Source organism: Neovison vison, chromosome 2, assembly GCF_020171115.1.
Source record: "Neovison vison isolate M4711 chromosome 2, ASM_NN_V1, whole genome shotgun sequence".
NCBI lineage: Eukaryota > Metazoa > Chordata > Mammalia > Carnivora > Mustelidae > Neogale > Neogale vison.
Window position 1 is genome coordinate 101,452,120 of NC_058092.1, and position 22,575 is coordinate 101,474,694.

The window sequence follows — 22,575 nt, forward strand, 5'->3', positions numbered from 1 at the left end:
GTTTTAAAAAAGTGTTTCTATATGAAATAATGGAAAATGAGTTTACAAAAAGACTAAAAACTAGTAATTTCTGTTTGTGATTTAAGAAGTTGAGTTGTTGCTTTTATGAAATAACTGAATTTCCATTTTAGGATTTATATAATAAGGAATTGAACTTATGGTGAAATTGACCTTTTAGTTCCCTCAGTAACTCAGGGATTCCATTTCTTGACAAAAACAACTAAGTCAAAAGGACTTTGAAGTGGATGTTATTTTGGAGTGGATTAGTGTTTGTATGTAGTACTTAAAAAGTTGGTGATCTAATTATAAATAGAAGCTAAGTTATATTAACATGTTGACCATATGGAGTATCAAGTGTATATTTAAAATACAGCTAAAATCAGTAAAACACTGAGGATCACAATGGATATTTGGTTTGCTTATTATGATAATGAGACTTGTTGTGCAGGTTTTGACCACAAATGAAATAAAAGATATAAAATTGTAGGGTTTTACAGAGCAGACATATTAAAAATATGATATACTATTGTTATCATTAATTATTCACTCCATTAAAAGTGAACACCTCTGATGTGCCAAGCCTTACACCGGATGCTTGCAGATGAAAGTGTGAATAAGACCTATCTCCTACCTTTGAGGAATTATAGAATACCAGAGTTAGGAGAGGATTCCCTGACTGTCCCATTTCATAGACATTGATGATGCTGATAGGAAGTACTGTGATACTGTAGAAAGGAATGTGCCGAGGATTGAAAAACCCCATGTTCCACTATTTATTATCTCCGAGCCTTAGACAACTCGTTTAACCTGCCTAAGACTCAGGTGCTCCATCTGCAAAAAACTGGAACAATAAACCTACCCTGTCTTCCTCAGTGTGTTGGTTCTCATGGTCACTATTACATGGCAAGTCAGTGACCTTGTGACCTTCTTTGCCAGGGTATGCCCCAAAAGATAGCTGTTTGATTTGTGTCCTGTATTTTCAAGTCTTTCACTGTTTTTACGTATCTTTAATCTTGACTTAAATCCTTTAATTAAACGGTATAGTCCTAGTGTTGCTTCTTCCCACTTGGTAATTACATCTCCTGTGTTTTGGTATAGCTGTACTAGAATTTTTTGGCCGGCTTATTTAAAAATATCCACTCGCTTTTTAGTAGTGATTCTAGCTGAATTCATACCATAAAGACTTTGGAATTTCACTTTCATTTGTTATTGGAATTAGAATTAACACTAATGCAAAATTTGGTAGTCCTCATATTTCATCTTCTTGATGAGCATAGTCTTCTGCTAAATAACTAGGTTTGTAGGAAACATTGCTGAATCTGTTCATGAAACCAAGTAGTAACTTAGTGTAGTTTCAGACCTATTGTATCTATATGGGAAGCTAGATGGATACATTATTTCAGTTTATTCTGAGATACAAGGCAGAATTGGTGCCAAATGAGGTCTTAGACTTTCAAAATAGAGTACTGTCCCCTACCCCGGTTTCTAGATTTAAAACAAAACAAACAAAAAACCCCCAAACTCCTGAACATGAATAAAATAATGACTTAATTAATTTAATTTACTTCTTGCTGAAGTTGGCTAAGGTCTTCCCTAGACCATGTGCAATATATTACATTTGGGGAGAAATTTTAATGTTTACATACATATAACATATTCAGTGGACAAGAGAGCCATTGGACATGGAGTTTTGGACATAACTCTTTTCTTCCTTAAAGGAAGTTAATAGGGAAATAGTTTAAGTTCTTCCTTTACTGTTAGCCTTCTGAAACTGAAGTCCAACCATCTATCCCAGTATATGCCTCATGCTTTTTTATCTTTTGTTGGATTTCTTTTCCTGACCTAAGATGCTTATTTTTCCCATCTCTACAGACTCTACCTATCTGGAAGAGCCCTGTGCCTTACAAACTTATCTATGCCACCTTTAAATGTATCTTTCACTGTCTTACTATTGACCTTTGTCACATTTGATATTTTATTCTGATTTTTTTTTATTTGTGCATGTCTCTTAAGTTTGCTTACATTATATGATTTTTGCATCTTCTTAGAGTTCTTTTTACCCAGGTACTAAATTATTTATGGTTTCAACTCATTTTTACTTGCTGGATTAGTTAGTTTCCTTCTGGAAGTGAAGTACAAGTATAAATGGGAAATTTAAACTAGAAAATAGAAATGAAGTGCAAGATTATTAGGAAATTATTTTTTATCATTCTTAAACAAAGGAACACCTAAGAAATAATGCCCTCAGAAACACAAAACTAGTGATTTGACCAGCCTAATGGATATAATTGGTACATAATTTAGGCTTGTGCATTCTTATTTACCAACTTCTCACAAAGCAGATATGTTCTCTTTCTGGTATGTCTTTTTTGTGAAGTTGTGAATGGCCAATCAGAGAGAGAGAATTTTTAGTGAGAAGTTTAAAATATTAGTATCATGCAGCCAATTTCTACTTCCAGTTCAGGCAATATTATCATTACAGAAGTTACTGTCTTCATTTAACATTAGCCTTAAGATTAACATTTGAAAACTCCATATGATCACCTCTTAGCATTCATTCTTTGAGAAAGGAAAAACATAAGAAATTCAGATAAAATGACTTACTCTACTCTATTGGATTGCCGTCATCTCATTGCTTATGGTGTTTAACTTTTATCATCATTTTAAAAACATTTATTAAATGCCAAATCATATTTGATCATATCCTGACCAGGATAGAAGTTCTTTAACAAAAAATATTGATGAGTTGTTGGTTAATCCTAACCTCAAATCCCGTTGAAGAACTAGCTGGTAAAAGCTTTATGTGCACACAGAGTTATGCATATGGTTTCACAGGCTTCTTGGCAGAACACTCTCTTCTTCCGGAGCCTGTCACAGAGTTCATGACCCTCAGGTTGAAAATCTCTTGCTTGAGTTCTGCTTTAGTTCTCTTAGACTTAGCGGTAAATTCTTCTGGATCACATATTTTACTTTCAGTAGAACAATCAACCATTGGTACAAGGCTTTTGGTTTTGTGTTTTTTCTTGGAGGTGATGGTTGGTGAGAAAGACTTGATTTTCACATTTGTATGGGATTACTTAGAGCTTATAGTGTCTCCCTTGTAGTGCTGAAATTTGCTACAGCAACCCATGTCATGCCAGCAACTGTGGCATGGTTCTGTTTGTGGTCTCCCAGCATTATAGTTCTTGTTTTACCTTTTCTTTTCTGAGAAAACATAAAAATGTCTAGCATTTTTGGAAGAGATGAGAGACCTTGAAACTACCCCTAAAAGGAAAGAAAAATGGCAGCTGAGAATGGTAATTATGTGTGAGCCCAACATCCCAGTGGAAGATGACTTCACATTGATCAGATTTAAGGTGCTCGGTGTGATTAGAAAGAGGTTATTGAAAAGACTTTAATGTAGTGCCGTATTCTAGCCTGAATGGAAATCATGTCATTCAAAAAATAGAATGTACTGTTGAAATATATGTGTAATGGCCCTGTTTTATTCAAATTGATAAATGGGCAATACTGATGAAATTCTTGGTGATTGACAGTTTGAATCTCTTCCTTACTATATATACAGGGGCCATAGAAGAGAAGAGTTTATCTTTAACACTGCTTTAAGTTTGAAAATGCATTGCTTTTTATATACTGTAGGATGCTGAAAAAGTGTATCATCTACACCTTAATCTAATTCAAGATCTGAGCTCTAAAATGTTTTCTTACATATGTGTGTTCTATTTAAAAGGACTTTAAAATTGTTCTGACTTAAAAAAAATTATTCTTCACAGTACAATTATCTGCCTCATTTTATTTTTGAACAGAACAGAATATATAATGTGCTTATGTCTAGCTTTGCATTTGTTGCCAGAGGATTACTAGACTCTTGTCAGTATAGTTGAATTTAGCGATATGTTGATGTGCATTATGTATGAGAAATATTTCATGTCAGGATAATAATATCTATAAGGCTAGTATAGGAAAACCAAATGTGGATCTTTTAAAGTCACTGATTTTGCAAAACAGCCACAATAAAAATAATACAAAATGAACATAACTTTACGTTATACCCCATTCTTTCAGGGGAAAAAGAAGCTCTGGCGAACAAACACAAATGGTTTATTGTGCTCATTTGTTTCTTTTGTCATTTACAGCATTAAAGCTGGGTCCTGAATCATTCAAGTTTGACGGTGCAGTAGAGGCTGTGGCAGTCCGGCAGGCTGAAAAGTATTACATCCTCCGTCCAGAAGTAATTGAAACCTATTGGTACCTATGGCGATTCACTCACGATCCAAGATATAGGCAGTGGGGCTGGGAAGCAGCACTGGTAAATAAGCCAATATTTCATTTTATGTGCAAGAGCATTAAATCAAGCCTGCCCACAGAGCCACATGTCCTCATCCATGTTCCCTCATGTTCAGTAATTGTAGTGAGGCTTTATTTATCTGATGCAAAAACTCTTGTTACTCAATTTAAGTTGCAAGTTTCTTTCTTTTCTTTTTCCTCTTTTCTTTCTTTCTTTCTGTCTTTCTTTCAAGGTTTTATTTGTTTGAGAGAGAGGGAGAGCACCAGCAGGGGAGGGAGGGGCAGAGGGAGATGCAGAATTTTAAGTAGACTCCCCACTGAGCACAGAGCCCGTCCCTGTTAGTAGGGCTTGATCCCAGGACCCTGAGATCATGACCTGAGCTGAAGTCATGATTTTGCTCAACCGAGTCACCCGGGGGCCCCTTAATTTAAGTTACTTAAGTGGTAGAAGTAAACCTTAAAGTCCAGGTTAGTTCTTGATGAAAACTATTTTCCTCCTGATGTTCACTCATTATTCTTCTTGAATAATGAAAAATCATTTAAAAGACATGATGGGTTTAAGTATGATAACACAGTTTCTTTACTTGCCAGTTAAGGCTTAACCTCTAGGAAAAAAAAAATCCTGAAACTGCCCAGACTCACAGCTGGGGTAGATTACCCACTATTCACTTCAGTTTGTGTTCCAAGTAATTTCTTAGTGGACCATCATAAGAAGAATCAGTGAATTGTTAAAATTTTTCTAGATTGAAAGACTGTTTATTTACTGATCTATTTATGAGACATTTTTACTGGCTAGTAAGTAAAGAAGTCAAGTGGTTTTTTCTTAAAATCCTAGCCTTTCAGAGAACCCCATGGCTGTCACTACCTAGAGAGGAAGAAAAATATTAGTCTTCTCATGAAAGTATAGCATATTCCTGGGAGTGAGGGAGTGTTTTATTCTTCGAGATACACTAATTATGACAAATAACAGTAATTATTATGAATATTCGTATACCAGTTGTTTAACTTAAGGTTGCAGCCTAGACAGAATTATGACATTGTAGGGGAGGTAAATAATGTTAGTAAATATCTTTGGTAAGAATGTACAAGATATGTTTTAGGGCAGAATGTAGACCAATTTATGTAAAAAGAAGGTTTCACAACCAGAGTATAAAGAACGTGAACTGAAATAATTACGCTTTAAATTCAAGTTTCAGAAGATGCCATGATGAGGAAAGGCAGAGATGGAGATAAAAGACGAAGATTTGTATCTTAATTCACATTTTAAATAGAAGTTTCTTTTTTGTCCATCACTGGACATACCCGTGACAGATATGAAGAAGGTAAAGGGAAGACAGAGACAGAAGAATAGTATCTTGTATGTCTTCTGTAGCTTTAGCTATTCCATTCACATCTTCAGACTTCCAAATTTGAGTATATTTGCATGAAAACTTGCCTTCAAGAAATTACTGTAATGACTTAAAGATTTAGTCATGCCTCCCTGCTACTTTCACAGTATCCTTAAACTGCTCTTGATAGTTTTCTGGTGGTGAAGACACATGATCATTGTACAGAACATGGCATTTAAAAACTCTTGAATTCAAAATATGTTTAAAATATTTAGATAAGAGGGGACCCTGGGTGGCTCAGTTGGTTGAACAGCTGACTCTTGATTTCAGCTCAGGTCATGGTTTCAGGGTCCTGGGATCAAGCCCTGTGGTGGTCTCCATGTTCGGTAGGGAGTCTGCTTGAAAACTCTTTCTTCCTCTTTCTCTCTCTGCTCCTCCCTCTGCACATGCACTTTCTCCCCTCTCTTTTTTTCTCTCTTTCTCTTAAATAAGTCTTTAAAAAAAAATATTTAGATAGAGTAAAGTACCAAACTCTCTGGTAAGAAGACTTTTAAAACCCAGCTGTAGTAAAAATGGAACTATATAAAAATGAACAGCTTGATTAAATAAACACTTTCAGTGTTAATTAGCTTTTCATTAGAAAAGAGGAAAACCAGAAGAGTAAGAAAGGTAACAAGATTAGGAAAAAGAAGCCATGGCGGTAATGATTAAATAATTGTACCTTTATATGACAGTGTCTCAGGGTTATGTAGAGCAGAGAAAGAAAAGAACCACATGTGATTCAACTTCTCGTGAATGGCTTATTTTTATAGTGATAGACCTGCATAAGCAGGATATTTGCTTCCTTTGAATTAAAAACAGGTTTGAGTGGGTGCCATTTGATTCCATGTATTTTATTTAGACATGTTCAGAGATGCAAGAAGAGATCTAAATTAAGAATTTTAGCTCACAGTTGGGCAGTAGAGCACAGTAGTTAATAATGTGGAGCAAATTACTATTCTTTGCCTTAGTTTTCCTGTCTGAAGTAGAGCCTATTGAGACACTTCATGGGTTGTTAGAGATTTTAATGTTAATACATATGAAGCCCTTACAAGACCCTCCAGCATGTAGCAAAAACTTCATAATGGTTAGCTTTTAATATTGTAATTATTGTAACAGCTATGTGGGTGGGTACATCCTGCCAGTTGGTACCACCTGTAATGCCTAACTTGTAGGATTGTAATATAATGTCTGTCATATAGTACGCTTGCAGTAAATATTATCTCATTGCTATTACTAGGGAGAGCTCCTAGGTAATAACTTTTTTCAAAGCATTTTTTGGATTGTTTATTCTTAGAAGTGAAAAAAAAGTCTTTAAAATATAATTCAAACTAACCTCCCCTGGTTTGTCAAAATTAATGAGGGTTTATTGTGCTAGACAGGTCTCTAATTCAGTGTGAATAGTCCAAACTTGACTTTCCCAAGTGAGGAAAATGTAAGATGTTTTTAAAAGATTAAAGAGTTTTGGAGAGGGAAAAGTTCCACAGGAAACAGGATACCTTGGTTAATTTTTCCAGTGCAAGAATATTTCCATTTGATAATAAATCTTATTCTTAACCTGTCAAATTCTTACATAGATCTTTGTGAACTTTTGACTCCGGTTCCTTAATTTGTCCTTCAAAACTTGATACTCTGTGGAATTGATTGTTTTGTCTGATTGCTTTCACAGGCTATTGAAAAGTATTGCCGAGTCAGCGGTGGTTTTTCTGGGGTGAAGGATGTGTATTCTTCTACTCCCACACATGATGATGTACAGCAGAGTTTCTTTCTTGCTGAGACATTAAAGTAAGTAGATGCCTTTAAAAAAAAGTTTTTCTTGTGGGCTGGTTTTGCTGTATGATCACTACATGATGAATTATGACTTTGTGGTATGTTATACTAGGTTTTATTACAAATATCTTTTTATGTAATTGGGTCTTAAATTTTTAGCTGCATCTCAAGAAGAGTGACATATTAACTATGAGGTAGATATTTTGTCAAATAAGAGTTTAGTACCTTCATTTTGTCCTTGGCTCTGTGGTGTGCATTGGAATCCCCTGGAAGACTCCTGAAAACATGCATCACTTGGGCCATACCCAGAGAGTTTCTGATTTGGTAGGTCTTAAGGCCGAACCTAAGAATCTGCATTTCTGATGGATTCTCAGCTGATACTCATGATGCTGGTCCTGGGACCACACCTGAACTCCCTACTCTGGCTAATGAAATCAGTTCAGAATAATCATGGAGTTTTAAAGGTCCTAGAAGATATATGATCATAGTCATGCATCCTCCATATGAGGTTTCCTCTAAAGATATACATAAAAGGAAGGGTGGGGGGAAGACAGCTATTACTTGAGTTTATTCAGAACTCCAGGCAGAGCTCTATAAATTGACCTGGAAGAAGGTGGAGACTTGAAATATGTCCGCTTCCCTAAGGACCTACAAAGTAAATATCTTTTGATACCCTCTCTTAAATTTCATAAATTTCCTGTCTGCCTATTCCTGAATGCTTCATAAACTGTCATTTCATTTGTTCAAAAAAAATTATTTTCAACTGTTTATTTTTAACTTCAATCTCAAATCCAGAAGGATCATTTGTCGCATTTGGTTGTCATGTTTCTCTGGTTTTCTTTAACCTAGAGCAGTGTTCCATTTTGCTTCTGTCTTCTGTGACCTTGACATAAGTGTTCAGGCTAGTTGCTCTGGAGAATGTCCTTTAGTTTAGATATTTGTGCTTTGTTTCTTTGTGATCGGATTTAGGTTAAATGTTTTGGGCATGATATTGTATAGATGATGAGTCCTCATTCATCCTCTAAAGAGGCACATGATAAAAGGTTAACCCATTACTGGTGACTCCAAGTTTGATCATAAGGTTAGATTCGATTAACGTAAAGAATCTTACTTGTTGGGGCGCCTGGGTGGCTCAGTGGGTTAAAGCCTCTGCGTTCGGCTCAGGTCATGATCTCAGGGTCCTGGGATGGAGCCCCATATTGGGCTCTCTGCTCAGTGGGGAGCCTGCTTCCCCCCCCCACCTGCCTCTCTAGCCTACTTGTGATCTCTCTCTCTGTCAAATAAATAAATAAAACCTTCAGAAGAAGAAGAAGAAGAAGAAGAATCTTTCTTGTTTTTTGTGAGTGATAAGTGATCTGTGGAGTGGTAACTCCCTGACTGGGTAAATATCCTTTTTCCAATAGTCTTTCACCCAGTGTTACTAGCATCTTACTCAATAAACTATTACTATAGTAGTGGTCAAATGCTGATTTTGAGGCTTCTAGTCTTAAAAAGAAATTACTTGATTTTCAACATTCGTATACCATTTTCTTCACATCACTCTTCTGCTTAAAAAGCTCATCTCTAGCATCATTTCTCATTTCTTTTACTATAGATTCTATCCTTAAATCAAGCTATAGTCAAATATATATATATATATGAATATACATATGGAATATATATATTCCTTTGCATTTCATTGCCTGTTTCATATTTCATTGGCTCTGGCAGGAATACCTTTACGATTTCTATCAATTCCCCTCTCTTATTTCTAAATTCATATCTCACCTGTTACAGATTGGCTTTCATAATTCTAATTCCTCATCAATATAGACCTTGAGTACTTTAGTACATGGGATAGGGCTGCAAATTTGTGCCATGCTGCCTTTCCCTTTCCAGTATTTGTGTGGAATATCTCCAGATCACCAGATGACCACCTTGGTACTTTCACTGCGGAGTTCAGAAAGAATCCATTTGAACACAGCACTCTAGGTAACCAGTTTGTTTATTTATAAATAAATATGTGTGTGTGTGTGTGTCTGTGTGTGTGTGTATATATATATATATACAGAGAGAGAGAGACACACACACACACACAACAGTACTAACTACAATACTAACTATAATACTCAACTTCTAGAAAAACACATATATATGTTTGGATCAATAAAAATGAAAAAAATCAAACAAGAACAATCAATCCTACAGGTAACTATAACAACATCTAGACTGAAGAAATTATCACAGTTGAGTACTACATTCAGCACCAAGCTTCTTGGTAGTTAAAGCAAAAAGAAAGCATTTTGTTCAGTGTCATTCTCATCTTTGTGAGTTGGGAGAATGTATTACTGTAACAAATGAGACTGAATTTTTTTTTTAACCACTGAATTTTAAGATGACTTAATTTGATAGCTCATTATTAAAGACTGAACTACTAGATGAAGCATATAAAAGTGCCCTTATTATAGGTCAAAAAGAGTTGAATACTGGGAATTTTACTTGGTTCAACATAGTTCAACCTAGTACAAAATGTTATAGAAGATGTCAGACTCTTAATGTGACTTATTCTTTATAAAAACTTGTGGCATTTGAATCAAGACATTTCTGTGAAGATTAATACAGGTTTATGTTTTCTTACTATTAAGACAGAGCTTAAAACTCTATAGAGCCATGAAGACTAGTATGATTTCCTAGATTTTTCTCAAATACCAACAAAACAGGAGTGGTTCAGATTTATTTTTAATTCATTACAGGGCAATGATCCATTAGTTGTAGCTACCAGAGATGGCAGCTGATTAGCTTGGCAGTGGCAAAGTTAAGTGTAAAAGCCTGTGGTCTTCACCTAATTGAGAGCCATTTAACCTGGGATGATATACTATATCTAGATGGACTATAGCTGTAGGTAGACATTTTCCTCCAGAAAATAAGATGCTGTGTCCTCTTTCCTTGCTTCCCTTAGTAGTTGCTAATTTGTTTATTCCTAAAGCATATATACTGATGGCACAATAAAAACTATGTAATCAGTAAGGTCAGAGATAGATTCCTTCAAAGCCTCTTTCCTTAAAACCCTTACATTCTATTAGAGGAAGTAAAACACGTGCAGATTTGTAAAAAAAAAAAAAAAATGTTAAAAATAGTAAGTGCATAAGAGAAATGTTAATAAAGTGAGCAAGTTTTCTTGAGGAGGAAGAGTTTACTTAACCTAGAAAGCATAAAGAAAGACTTCCTGAAAGTGGTGGCATTTAAACCAGACCTGAAAGCAAGATGAATAGAGTAGGAGGAGTTCATATTTGGGGAGTAGCTATAAGGCAGACAGTGAAATATTAAGGATGATATATAAGCACTCTTTAGTGTAACTGACGGTTGCTAGTTTCTTTTAAAGATTTTATTTATTTATTTATTTGACAGAAATCACAAGTAGACGGAGAGGCAGATAGAGAGAGAGGGAAGCAGGCTCCCGGTTGCTAGTTTCTTATGAGATACAGAGATTTGGAAAGAAGGAAGAGTAGGAGATAACATTAAAGTTTTCAGTGTGGGTAACTATAAGGATTATGACACCAAGTTGCAAGAATAAATAGATTTCCAGAAAAGATAATGGGTTACTTTTGACATGTGTTCCCAGGAGACATTAGAAAATACAGGTCTGGAGCTAAAAATACAAGTTCAGGAAGATTTTTAAGGATGTAGAGAAAAGAAAGCATCCTTTGAAGATGTCTATGTGTAACAAAGGAGGTGTTCCAGGTTACCCTGGTAGAGTGCATTTATCCTCCACTCTCTCTTGAAAGCCATTAGAATGATTATAGAGGGCTAAGAAGGTGTAAAGAACAAGCACAAAAGGAACGAGAAAGAAATCAACAGCAGACAAGAGATGTCTGCTTTTAGAAGATGGAAAACAGGAAGCTACAGTGCCTGCATGAGGAGATGTTTATGAAAACAAACTGGTGAGTGATTCAGAACCTTGGAAAGACCAGAGACTGTAGGGTGCGTGGTAGGGTTGACAACTGTAGAATTTTTAAGTAAATTTATGTAAGGAGTAGCTAGACCCAGGTTCACCCCTGCTTCATCTCTACCATGAAGGAAACTAGAGATTTTTTGTCTGAAGAGGTCGAATCATAGAGGCTATGGACTTAGTGATGTCAGGCACAGCTGAAAACAGACAGGAGATTGGAGGGTTCTTTCTAGGAAATGAAATAGCCTACAGGAAGAAAAACTAGAGCTGCTGCTACATGAGGTTCTGACAGAAAAATGGCCACGTTCTCCTCTGTTCCCCAGTGGTGCAGCCACCAGTAAATGCCAACATGCCTGTGGTTTCTAATCCACATTAGGGGCCTGACTTTTAAATACTAATGCACACATTGACTTAGAAATATTATCAAGCCTGATGTTTATGAATATATACTTAGAGTTTTTAAAGTTTATTTAAAAAACAAAATATGACTACAACAAGGTGATTTGAGAAAATATCCCAGGAGTGAAGGACTTGAGTTTCCAGTTTGAAAGCAGCCATCAGGATTCCAGAACAGTGGATATAAACAGACTCACACCAAGACACAATGCTGTATTCAGACCCCTTGGGGTAAAGGAAAGATCTAATGGCCTCCAAAGAGAGGGAGAATAAAAGTCTTGGAAAAAGGATCTGCCATCAGGATGGCTTCAGACTTCTCAAGAACAGTTGTGAAAGCTAGAAGCGGTGGATCGGTTCATTCAAAATTACGAGAGAAAGTTAATTCCAACTTCGAATACCAAGTTTTAAGTCATGCAAAGTCTCAAAGGTCTACTATCTAAGTTAATGCCTTGGAGGATATATGCTATCAAAACTGAGTGTAAACCAAAACAGAAGACAAGGTATGTAGGGAACAAGTGAAAGGAAGATCAAGAGGGTTATTGGTCTAGACTGAATGTGACAGAAGACTCCGGAGGGATTTTCTCCAGATTAAATTTATAGGATGTTTCTATCTGAATATTTTAAAAGTAGATTTAGACTATTGAAGATTTTGGTGTATTATTAGTAATAAATACAAGGCAGTCTGCTTTTTAGGTGAGGGGAGGAAGTATGTAAGAAAGGAAAAGCCGTGAATAGCTTTCAGCTAATGGGAAATTGCTAAACTTGAAGCCTTTTGTTTGGAGTCTGGATTGTTTTACAAAAATAGGTAAATAATACCACTGCTGCATTTGTCTGGTTGCAAGAAGAGAAATATATTCTTTGATAATGGGCTTGTTTTCTCCAAGAATTGTCTTTTCATTGGTTTTTGGTGTAATAGGAGCTGATCCAAAGTCCCTTATTCTACAAGAATCCAAGAGATGTATCTCTACCTCAGTATCTACATCCATTAACCTAATCTTGGCTTGGTTCTGTTCTCTCACCGAATCTTGGCTTGTTCTGTTGCATCTGTATTGGAAGGTCTCAGAAATTGAGAAAAGTGTACCTGTTGAAGATAACATTTCTGTTTTTCTGAGTTCGGATTTATTGACATTAATTAAATGGTTATGAGAAATCACAGGTTAGGTGGAATCCTAGTCCTCTTAATAAGTTGTTATTGATAGAGAAATACCATAAAGACCAAGTTTACTACTACAGTTTGTCTGCTTCCACTGGCAGAATATCTGGGGCAGAAACAATGTTTTGTGTGCCTTTCTGTGACTCTGGCTTGTGCACTCCTCCCTTCCTATCTCTTAAATTCAAACTTTGCATATAATAGCGAAATTCTGGAAAACTATATAATATGTCAATCTTGGTCAAAGCTATGGAAAAAAATTAATGTAAAAGGGTGTTTATTACTGTTCTAAAAATAGTTATTACATGTTCAGTAGTAGTTGGACAGTTAAGTAAATTATGGCACGTCCACATGGATATTAGGGAGCCAGTTATGAACTCCTCATAATAGAATATTAAGTAGGCTATTAAGGCTATTAATATTAAGTAGGCTATTATGTGCACATATACGTAGGTATAAATAAAATGTGTAGATAAATAACTCCATGTTTATTTTAACATCAAAAACATTGTTTTTATTTTTGTAATCAGAAAAACAGTCTTTTAAATAAATTAAACTGCAGCCATGTTTTCCTGCATCAGATTTAGTGGCTGTTTTTGTGTCTAGAATCAAAAGGAAAGTTTTTTGAGCTACAAGAAAATTTAGAGGTCATTCAGTCCAACAAAAACCACCACAATCCATTTCTTCCTCCCACACACATTCCCAATGCTAAGTCTCTTTACAACAGAGTATTTTGTCATAAAGTCTTTTCTGTTTTGTCAGTTGATGGGCAGATTGCTGCCTCAAAAGGCCAACCCATGCCACTGTTCAAAAGCTTTTTTTATTAGAAAAAATCTTTGTTATTTTCAGTTAAAATCTGCTTCACCATGAGTTCCATTCAGTGATCCATGTTTTGCCCTTTGGAAATTTACAATCTTCCTTATAAATGTTCACTAAAAATACTTGTATTTGCCAGGCTAAACATTGTAAGTTTGTGTCCTGTTCTTTCTATGACAGCGTTCTCCTTCCCTTCTCTGGAGATGAGTGCTTGGTTTTCTAGACTGAACACTGTATTTAAGATGTTGTTAAACCGGGGTGGGTTACCAGTCCCTGCTGTGGTCATTATACTCCCATTAGTGCAAGATAATCCTGTTTTCTATTTTCTGCTAACTCTGTCTATGTAGTTTGAAATTTTATGGTAGGTCTTTTGGGAGCGGGGTTGGAGGGAGGGAATGCATGAACTAAGATAATTATTTTCTGTCTTATTTTTGGAATGGTTAATTTTTCTGAAATTTATTTTATCCTTATTAACTTTATTTTGTTAGGTTTAACAAACTCTAATTTGTTGAAATTTTGAACTCTTGAATTTTTCATTTAATGTTTTAGCTATTCTAGCTTTGTGTCACTCAGGGATTTAATAAATATGTCTTCTCTACATATACCCAGTTAATTATATGATACAAACATCTAACCATGTATTCTTATCCATACATATTTATCTGTTTCATTCCAGCTTTTCCCCTTAGTAGCTGTGTGACTTTGGACAAGTTACTGAATTTTCTGCCTCAGTTTTATTATATGTAAAAAGAGAATTAGTAATAGTGTCACCTGAAAGAGTTGTTATGGAGGGGAAGATAGCGAAGCATTTAGAATTATACCCGGCACAAAATACAGCATAGCAGGTGGAAAGTCGCTGGAGGACAGGAGGGCTGGCAGCCAGGGAAAAAAGCTAGATGTGAAGCAAAGGAGAACAAGGACAAACTGGAACTCGCAAGGACAAAAGATCCCGTATCTGTGTCTCACGGCCTCCAGTTTTGATAAGCAGCTAATTTGCAGAAGAAGCTGGTACCTTTTGCCAGAGGGCTATCCAAGCCTGGCTTAGGAATCGGAAATATTGCCGAGGAGCTCCACTAGGAGCTGCCGGTGCTGCTGGTGGGGCCACTGCCCCGCCCTCCAAGGTGAGCCAGGCCATCCCCGGCACGTGCACAGTGTTGTCAGCACACGGCTGGGCTGCACTCCCCGGAAGGCCGAGTGCGGCTGCTCTTACTGCAGCCTGCACATCGCGTGCGTGCACAAGCCGCTGTAGCCAGCCCTAACTTAGAACCACACCAAGAAGGTGGTTCTGACAAATGTAGCTCCAGCTTAGCTGTGTTTGGCCAAGCCCGCAGTCACCGCAGGAGACAAGCCCTTCCAAACAGTGAAAGAAATTAGAAGCTACTTTTATATCCTATAGTATGCAATGTCTGTATATAAAAGACCATTGAAAAACTGTTTTAAAACTATACTAACTATGAGTAGTGGTACAAGAATAAATGGAACAATAGAACAGAATAGAGTTCAGAAATATATTCCCCTTATATGTGGGAATTTCATCTTTGAAGAAAAGCAGTGCAGATCATTGAAGGAAAGTCAGATTAGTTAATAGGTGATGTTAGGAAAACTGTTCATTAGGAAAGAGTCCTGGGAGTTCAGCTGGATCCCTGGTAAATAACAAAACTGATCTTAATATAGATCATGCTTTAAATATAAAAAATGAAATAAAATCATGGGAAAAAAATGGAAGTTTTTTTCCCCAACTCTGGGAGTGAAGATGGCATGGCACAAAACCCAGAAACCATAGAAGAAAAGATAAAGTATTTTAGCCACTTGAAGTGGAAAACATCTACCAGGGGGGAAAAAAATCAGTAAAGTATGTAAAGTAAAGTAAAGTAAATCAGTAAAGTATGTCTGGGAAGACATACTTGCAAAACATTTGATAGTCAATGGGTAAACTTAAAATCTGAAATTAAGGGGAAAATGCTAAGTTAAAATAAGTAAAGGCATTTCACTGAAAATATAGATGGAAAATAGCATGAACAATTGAAAAATAAATGTTTGACCCACTCAGAGAAATGATGTAAACTTAATAATCAGATGCCGTGTTTTACTCTCCACTTCAGATTTTAAAAATTTGTGTTCTAGTGTTGGCAAGGATGTAAAGATCTAGTCACTTACCCAGGAGATGAGAGTGTGTGTTGTTTGATGTGAGTGACAGAATCTTTGGGGAAGAACCTATTGAAATATTAAGTTCACATAAATTTTGCTCCAGGAGTCCTGCTCCTGTTGTAGTACTGTCCTGCAGGTGTACTCCCCCAGATGAGGAAGGCTGATGAAAAAGGTGCTCTTTGCTTCCACATCGTTGACATTCTTTGCTTCTGTACTGAATAATTAAGTGCCAAATGTACCTTTTCGGCCACATCTCCTGTTAGACCACTTTCCCCAGGCATTTGATCTGTATCCTCCTGTTAGGCCTTTTCACTTCCATGTCCTTAATCTTGCTGTCCCTTCTGTGTACAGTGCTCATTCCTTTTTTTTTTTTTTAAATCCCTAACAGAATCCCATTACTTTCTCGAGGCCTTGTTCAAAAGCCCTGTCTTTGAGGCCTCTCTAACACTAAGGCAGAATTAGTTCATCCTTAGGTATACTCACAATACTTCCCTTGCCCTGAGAGTCTACAGGAAACATTAATACCTTCAGGGCTTGGTTTTATGTTTGGGTTGAGTATACACTCAACAAATGTTTGTTGAACCATACAGAATTAACAGCTAATTCTTACCATATTATATAATTGGTTGTGTAAACATCTGTCTCCTCTATATTGTGCAGCTCCTCAAAAATCAAGACTACTGTTGTTTTTAATATAGTTTATCTTTTTATTATAAAAATAATATGTGGATATGGCAAGGTGAATTAAATATTAATGTGGAACATAAAAAATGAAAAAGGAAAGTTTCTCTGTATTTCCACCTCCAGTTTCACTTCCCAGAGATAATTATTATTAAACTGTTCTTGTTGTATCCCTTTTAGGAGTTTTCCGGGTATAACCAAATATATAAAAATTTATAATGTATATCTTTTTAATAGCCTTTCTCCCCCTACCGAGGCATAGTATACTTACTGTTCTGAGACTTGCTATTTTCTTCTTACTCTTTATTTAGAGAAGGTTTCCATATGGACACAAATCCAATGAGGATTGTCATTTATTTAATCAGTAATTTATTGTTATATAAAATATAACATTTTTATACATAGAAGCTGGTTCTATTCTAGTTTTTTGCTGTTAAAAACATTTAAATGAACACCCTTTTACATATAATTCTGCTGTTTGTATGAATGTAAATATTGGCTAGATTTCTAGCAGAAAGATGGCTGCGTCAAGGGGCATGTGCATTTGAGTTATGATCATTTTAGAGCGCTAACTTCACAAAATTTCTCATAGATAGCTTTGGAAGTTCAGGGAGGAAAATGTTTTAGAAAATTAGCTGATCAGAAACGTTAGAATCAAGAGAATATTCTGAGAAGTAACAAAACATTTAGATAGTACTTGATAGGTGAAGTAAGCTTTGAGCAGGCTTTTTAAAAATCAGTCTTAAATTATTTTGAATTTTTAAATGATTCTTAATAAATTCAGACAAGAGAATAAGTCACTTAAATATTTTTCTATAGGTTAAGAACACAGATAAATCAAACAGGTTCTTAGGATATTAATGGGGATACAAGTTTCAGCATTTCTCACTCTTTCAAGCTGTCATTTCCTGGGATCCTTAATTCCACCTCTTTGCTCTAGGTGTGTCTGAGCTCTTTGTCCTTATTTACTAAGTAAATGGTGACCAGAATATACAAATGATACAATGTCCTATGAAGTAATTCATCTAACAGATACTAAAGTGCCTCATATGTGCCTTTGCTACTTTATCTGCTGGGGATGCATCTGTGAATATAGGAGAGAACAATCTTGACGTCACGGAACTTAGAAGTTTTTTTGAGTGCCTGCCCATAAAAATAGGCCCTTTGTGTGTATATCATCTGTACTTTCCATTATGCTCTCCCCTTGCCCTGCTCTGTTTTTTTTCAGCACTGTTACCACCTGATACGTATGTTTGTTTTTTTATCTGTCTCTCCCATTAAGTAGAATGTAAGCGTATAACTGCAGGAACTTTTGCTTTTAACCACTCTCACCTCCGAGCACCCAGCACACAGTGTATGAGGCACTCAATAAATAGGTGTTACGTAAGGAAAAAGTTGGCTGTTTGCCTCTGTATGCTGACGCTCTTAAGTAGTAGTTTGTTTTTCAGCTTTATTGCGATCTAATTGACGTAAGATGTTGTGTAAGTGTAAGGTGTTCAGGGTGGTTATTTAATACATTTATGTATTGCAGTGTGATTACCATCTGCAATGTCAGCTGACATCTTCTTTGTTGTGAGAGCCTGTAGGAGCTTTCTTAGCAGCTTTCAGGTATATCATACATTATCGTTAACTGCCATCACAGTGCTGTACATCAGATCCCCAGAACTTACCTTCAAACTTTATCCCCTGTGACTAACATCTGTGCAGTCCCCTGGCACACATAATCCCCATTCTGCTCTCTGTTTCTACACGAGTATGGCCTTTGAGCATTTCACATATGGATATCATATATCATATAGTCTTTGTCTTTTCTTTTCTGACTGATCTCACTCAGCATAATGCCGTCAGGGTCTACCCATGCTGGAAATGGCAGGATTTCCTTCTTTCTCATGGCTGAATAGTATTCTCTGTGTGTGTGTGTGTGCATGCGTGTGTGTTTGTACACACCGTATCTTCTTTATCCATTCATCTGTTGGTGGACACTTAGGTTACTTCTATATCTCAGCTGTTGTGTAGCTTAGTTAATGTTGCCGTAAACGTGGGGATGCATATATCTCTTAAGATCCTGCTCTCATTAACTGGGGATATATACCCAGAAGCAGGATTGCGGGATCGTGTGGCAGTTCTATTTTTAAATTTTTGAGGACCCTCCATACAATTTTCCATAGTGGCTGTACCAGTTCGCATTCCCTCCAACAGTGCACAGTGTTACCCTGTTCTCTGCATCTCTGCCATGGTTCTCTTTTCTCTTTGATGAAGCCATTTTAACAGGTATGAGTTGATACCATTGTGGTTTTGGTTTGCATTTTCCTGATAACTAGTGATGTTGAAATCTGCATGTGCCTGTATGTCTTTTTTTTTTTTAAATGTCTATTTAGTTCCTCTGCCCACTTTTTAATTGAACTGTCTCATTTTTGTTACTGAGTTGTATGAATTACTGAATATTTTCTATGTTAACCCCTTGTATATATGACTTGCAGATATTTCTCTGTAGGTTGTCTTCCATTTTTTATTGTTTTTATTGTTCTATTGTTTGTTCTGTTATGCAGAAGCCTTTTAGTTTGATGTAGTTCCATGTATTTATTTTTGCCTTTGTTGTGTTTGCTTTTGGTGTCATACCCAAAAATCATTGCTGAGACACATGTCAAGGAGCTCTTTGTCTTTGTTTTCTTCTAGGACTTTTGCAATTTCAGCTCTTAAGTAGTTTTTAATCATATTTTGTCACTTCTAATTGTATTTTTATTTATTTATTTGACAATCAGAGATCACAAGCAGGCAGAGAGGCAGGCAGGGGGAGGGGAGCAGGCTCCCTGCTGAGCAGAGAGCCCGAAGCGGGGCTCGATCCCAGAACCCTTAGATCATGACCTGAGCCGAAGTCAGAGGCTTAACCCAGTGAGCCACCCAGGTGCCCCTAATTGTATTTTTTTTAAAGTTTTTATTTAAGTAATCTCTACACCCCTTGTGGAGCTCGAACTCATGACCCCGAGATCAAGAGTCACATGCTTTTCCAACAGAGTCAGTGAGGTGCCCTTCTAACTGTATTTTTTAAAGCATTCCCTGCTTATCTTATATAAAATTTCAGATTGTTCCCCTTTCCCCCCCTCATTTCCCCTTTAACTTTTCTCCATAGCACCCAACTTCTAACATACTATATAATTTCCATAGGCGTTCCCCAACTTATATAAATTTCACGAGGGCAGTGTGTTTTGTATATTTTAGTTATTGTTGTATCTCCAGTATCTATGGAGGGAACACATATACTTGTTTCAGAATTAGGTATTTGTTGAATAAAGGATTGAATTATTTGATTCCAAGAGAGATAGCTGAAAAAAGCGTTTTATAAGATCTTGCAAAAATGGGAGCAGGAGGGCGAAGAGAATAATAGACCTATTTTTGGGGGTTGAGGCTCCGGGCTTGAACTCAAAAATTAAGTTTGTGCTAGAAGATTGCTATCAGTGAATAGGTGAGGAAATTGATGAAGCAAGACGAAAACGCCCAACGCAAGCTGAGAAGAGTGGGGGAGTCGGGACAGTGGGTTTGTTTTCAGTAGAATCAGAGGTTCAGATGCCCACATGAAGGAGAAAAGCAGAAGTAGTGCCAACTAGCTGGTGTTGGAAGATAGACAAAGTCGGTAAACCTAGAGCAGTGGTTCTTAAGCTTGAGCTTGTATCAGAATCACCTGGAGAGGCTGGTAAAGCACAAGATGGCTGGGCTCCATCACCCGAGATTCTGATTAGTACATCTTGAGTGGGGTCTAAGAATCTGCATTTGTAAATATTATGCTTCTGGTCGTTGAGGAACTGCTGACCCCTGTGAGTCAGTGCACCATTTATGGCAGAAGCTAGGGGTCAAGGAATCACCTATGCTGACAAGGGATAGCCAGTACTCCATGCGGTCAGGTGGGCAGATCATTGCTGTTAGCTGCGTTATGTTGTTCAGTCTCCTCAACTGCTGGTCCACTGGAGGACCAAAACCATGGTCCGCATGGTTTTTAATTCCTTTTAGGACTCACCACAGTGTCACAGTGCAATCCAAATATTAAATGGTAGGTACACCCACCTACACAGAGTGAATTTCACTGGCACTCTTTAATAGAAGCATTTTTTTTAGTTTCAAGCCTGTTCCTTTGAAATATCCTTGCCATCTTTTTTTTTTTTTTTTTTTTTGCTGCAGTAGAGGGAGCTACAATCCAGATGGTATTCATATAGCAATAACATATAATGGGGTTAATTTCCTTTCCCATCCTTTCCTTTTAGTCTTTTTTTAAAATTCACTTTAATGAAGTACTTTAAATGTGCAGTTTATTGTCTTTGGGCAGATATATATGCCTGGGTAACTAGCACCTCAATTACTCTGGAATACTTCAGTTCCTAGTCTTGCAGTGATTTCTGCCCCACCTCCAAATACACAGCTGCTTTTGGTCACTATAGTTTGCCTGCCTAGAATCTCATGTAATTGCAGTCATGCAGTATGTACTTACTTTTGTGCATAATGTTTTTTAGATTAGTCAGTGTTGTTGCATGTATTAGTAGTTCACTTTTTTCTGTTGGTAAGTAGTATCCTGTTGTAAGGGTATACCATGTTTTGTGTATGTGTTATTCTCTTTTTGATGGCATGTGCCCTATGCTTTTGAAAGGAATCGGGGTGAAAAAGGAATTATGTTTATTTACCATTTGACTACCTGTAAGTATTTTGCTCTTAATTTCTTCTTTCCAGGAAGTTTTTAATTCTTCCCTTAAAAGTAATGGTACCTCATTGGCTATTATCAAATAGTTACTGCCAAATAATTTGCTATTATTAAATAAAATTCTAATGTTTCTGATCTTCTTCTTAAAGTAGAGATGGCATAGATGAAACCATAGGAGCCAAAATTTGTAGCAACAGTCTTCCTCTCAAAACTTAAGTAAATATTGTTGCCTAAAGTTGTTATAAAAGTTCTGGTGATTCTTCCAGTTTTCCCTTTGCAAACCATTTTATTGACCAAGTTTTTCTTGATACTTAGCTAGGTTTGCTAATGAGCTGTTCTTTCTAGATGGAATATTTTAGTATGATAGAGAAAATTAGTAATAAAGGAAAAGGTAATAGTAATACAAGAAAAGTAAATAGGAAAGGGTAATAGACCTGTAATCAAGAACTATACCAAAATGCTAATTGTAGCGTCTAGGAGGTAAGCATGTATGGGTTTCACCGTAAAATTCTTTTGAAGTTTCTGAGGTGTGAAGGTTTTATAGTAAAATACTAAGGCAGGGGAAGAAGGGAAAGCTAGTAAATTGTTGCCCAGGACAGATATTGTTACTGATGTTGCTTTTCTGTCCTCCAGTAGTTCTGGTTCTCCTTTTTATAGCCCCTGTTATCTGCCTGTGCCTGTCAAGTTATTCTCAGCATAAGCAAATGAAAGCACAGTTAGCCAGCTATCAGACTATTAAAGCTAATCCCCAGTGAAGAAGGTTTTGAAGTAGGTTCAAAGACAGTTCTGATAATAGTTTTGTCAGTAAAGCATCAAGAGTAGCATGACTTCTAAGTTTGTAATCAAAAGTGTCCAAGTAATATATTTGGGAGAGAGGGAGGAATCAATGAGATTTTTGGAGTGAGGATTCTTAGCCAAGGAAAAAACAGTTCGGGAGGGAAGACTGGAAAAACCAAGGCACTATTCCCTTCCATTTATCTTTCATCTTTTATCTTGTCTGTAACTAGATCCTAAGATTAACCTCCTACCATGAGAAAATGACTATTTTTCCAGCTGGAAAAGTAGCATTAAATCTCCTGTTCTGTGCTGTTCTCTGCACCCTTACCCCTGACAGCTGATTTGCAAACTAAGTCAAATCCATAAGTATTTATTAAATAACTGCTCTCTTTTCAGAATTGTGCTATTTGGAAATTAAAGTGTATGAAACATAACGCTGTATGAGGAGCTTGCAGTCTAGTTAAGAAATCTCTTATTTCTGGCCCTGGGCAAATTCAGTAAAAGTACAAACTGTATAGTCAAGTGCTAAATAGAATATAAATGTTTTAGAGATTCAAAGAAGGGAACA

At 36.5% G+C, this 22,575-nt stretch overlaps 1 protein-coding gene across 1 annotated transcript in view; it reads left to right on the forward strand.

Annotated features, from left to right (window-relative positions):
- The window catches only part of MAN1A2 (mannosidase alpha class 1A member 2), a 187,683-nt gene that overhangs the window by 149,502 nt on the left and 15,606 nt on the right, over nt 1-22,575 (forward strand). The window contains exons 11-12 of the mRNA XM_044239005.1: nt 4,137-4,309; nt 7,324-7,439. Coding sequence (XP_044094940.1) covers nt 4,137-4,309; nt 7,324-7,439 — 289 coding nt within the window. The remainder of the gene's footprint in view (nt 1-4,136; nt 4,310-7,323; nt 7,440-22,575) is intronic.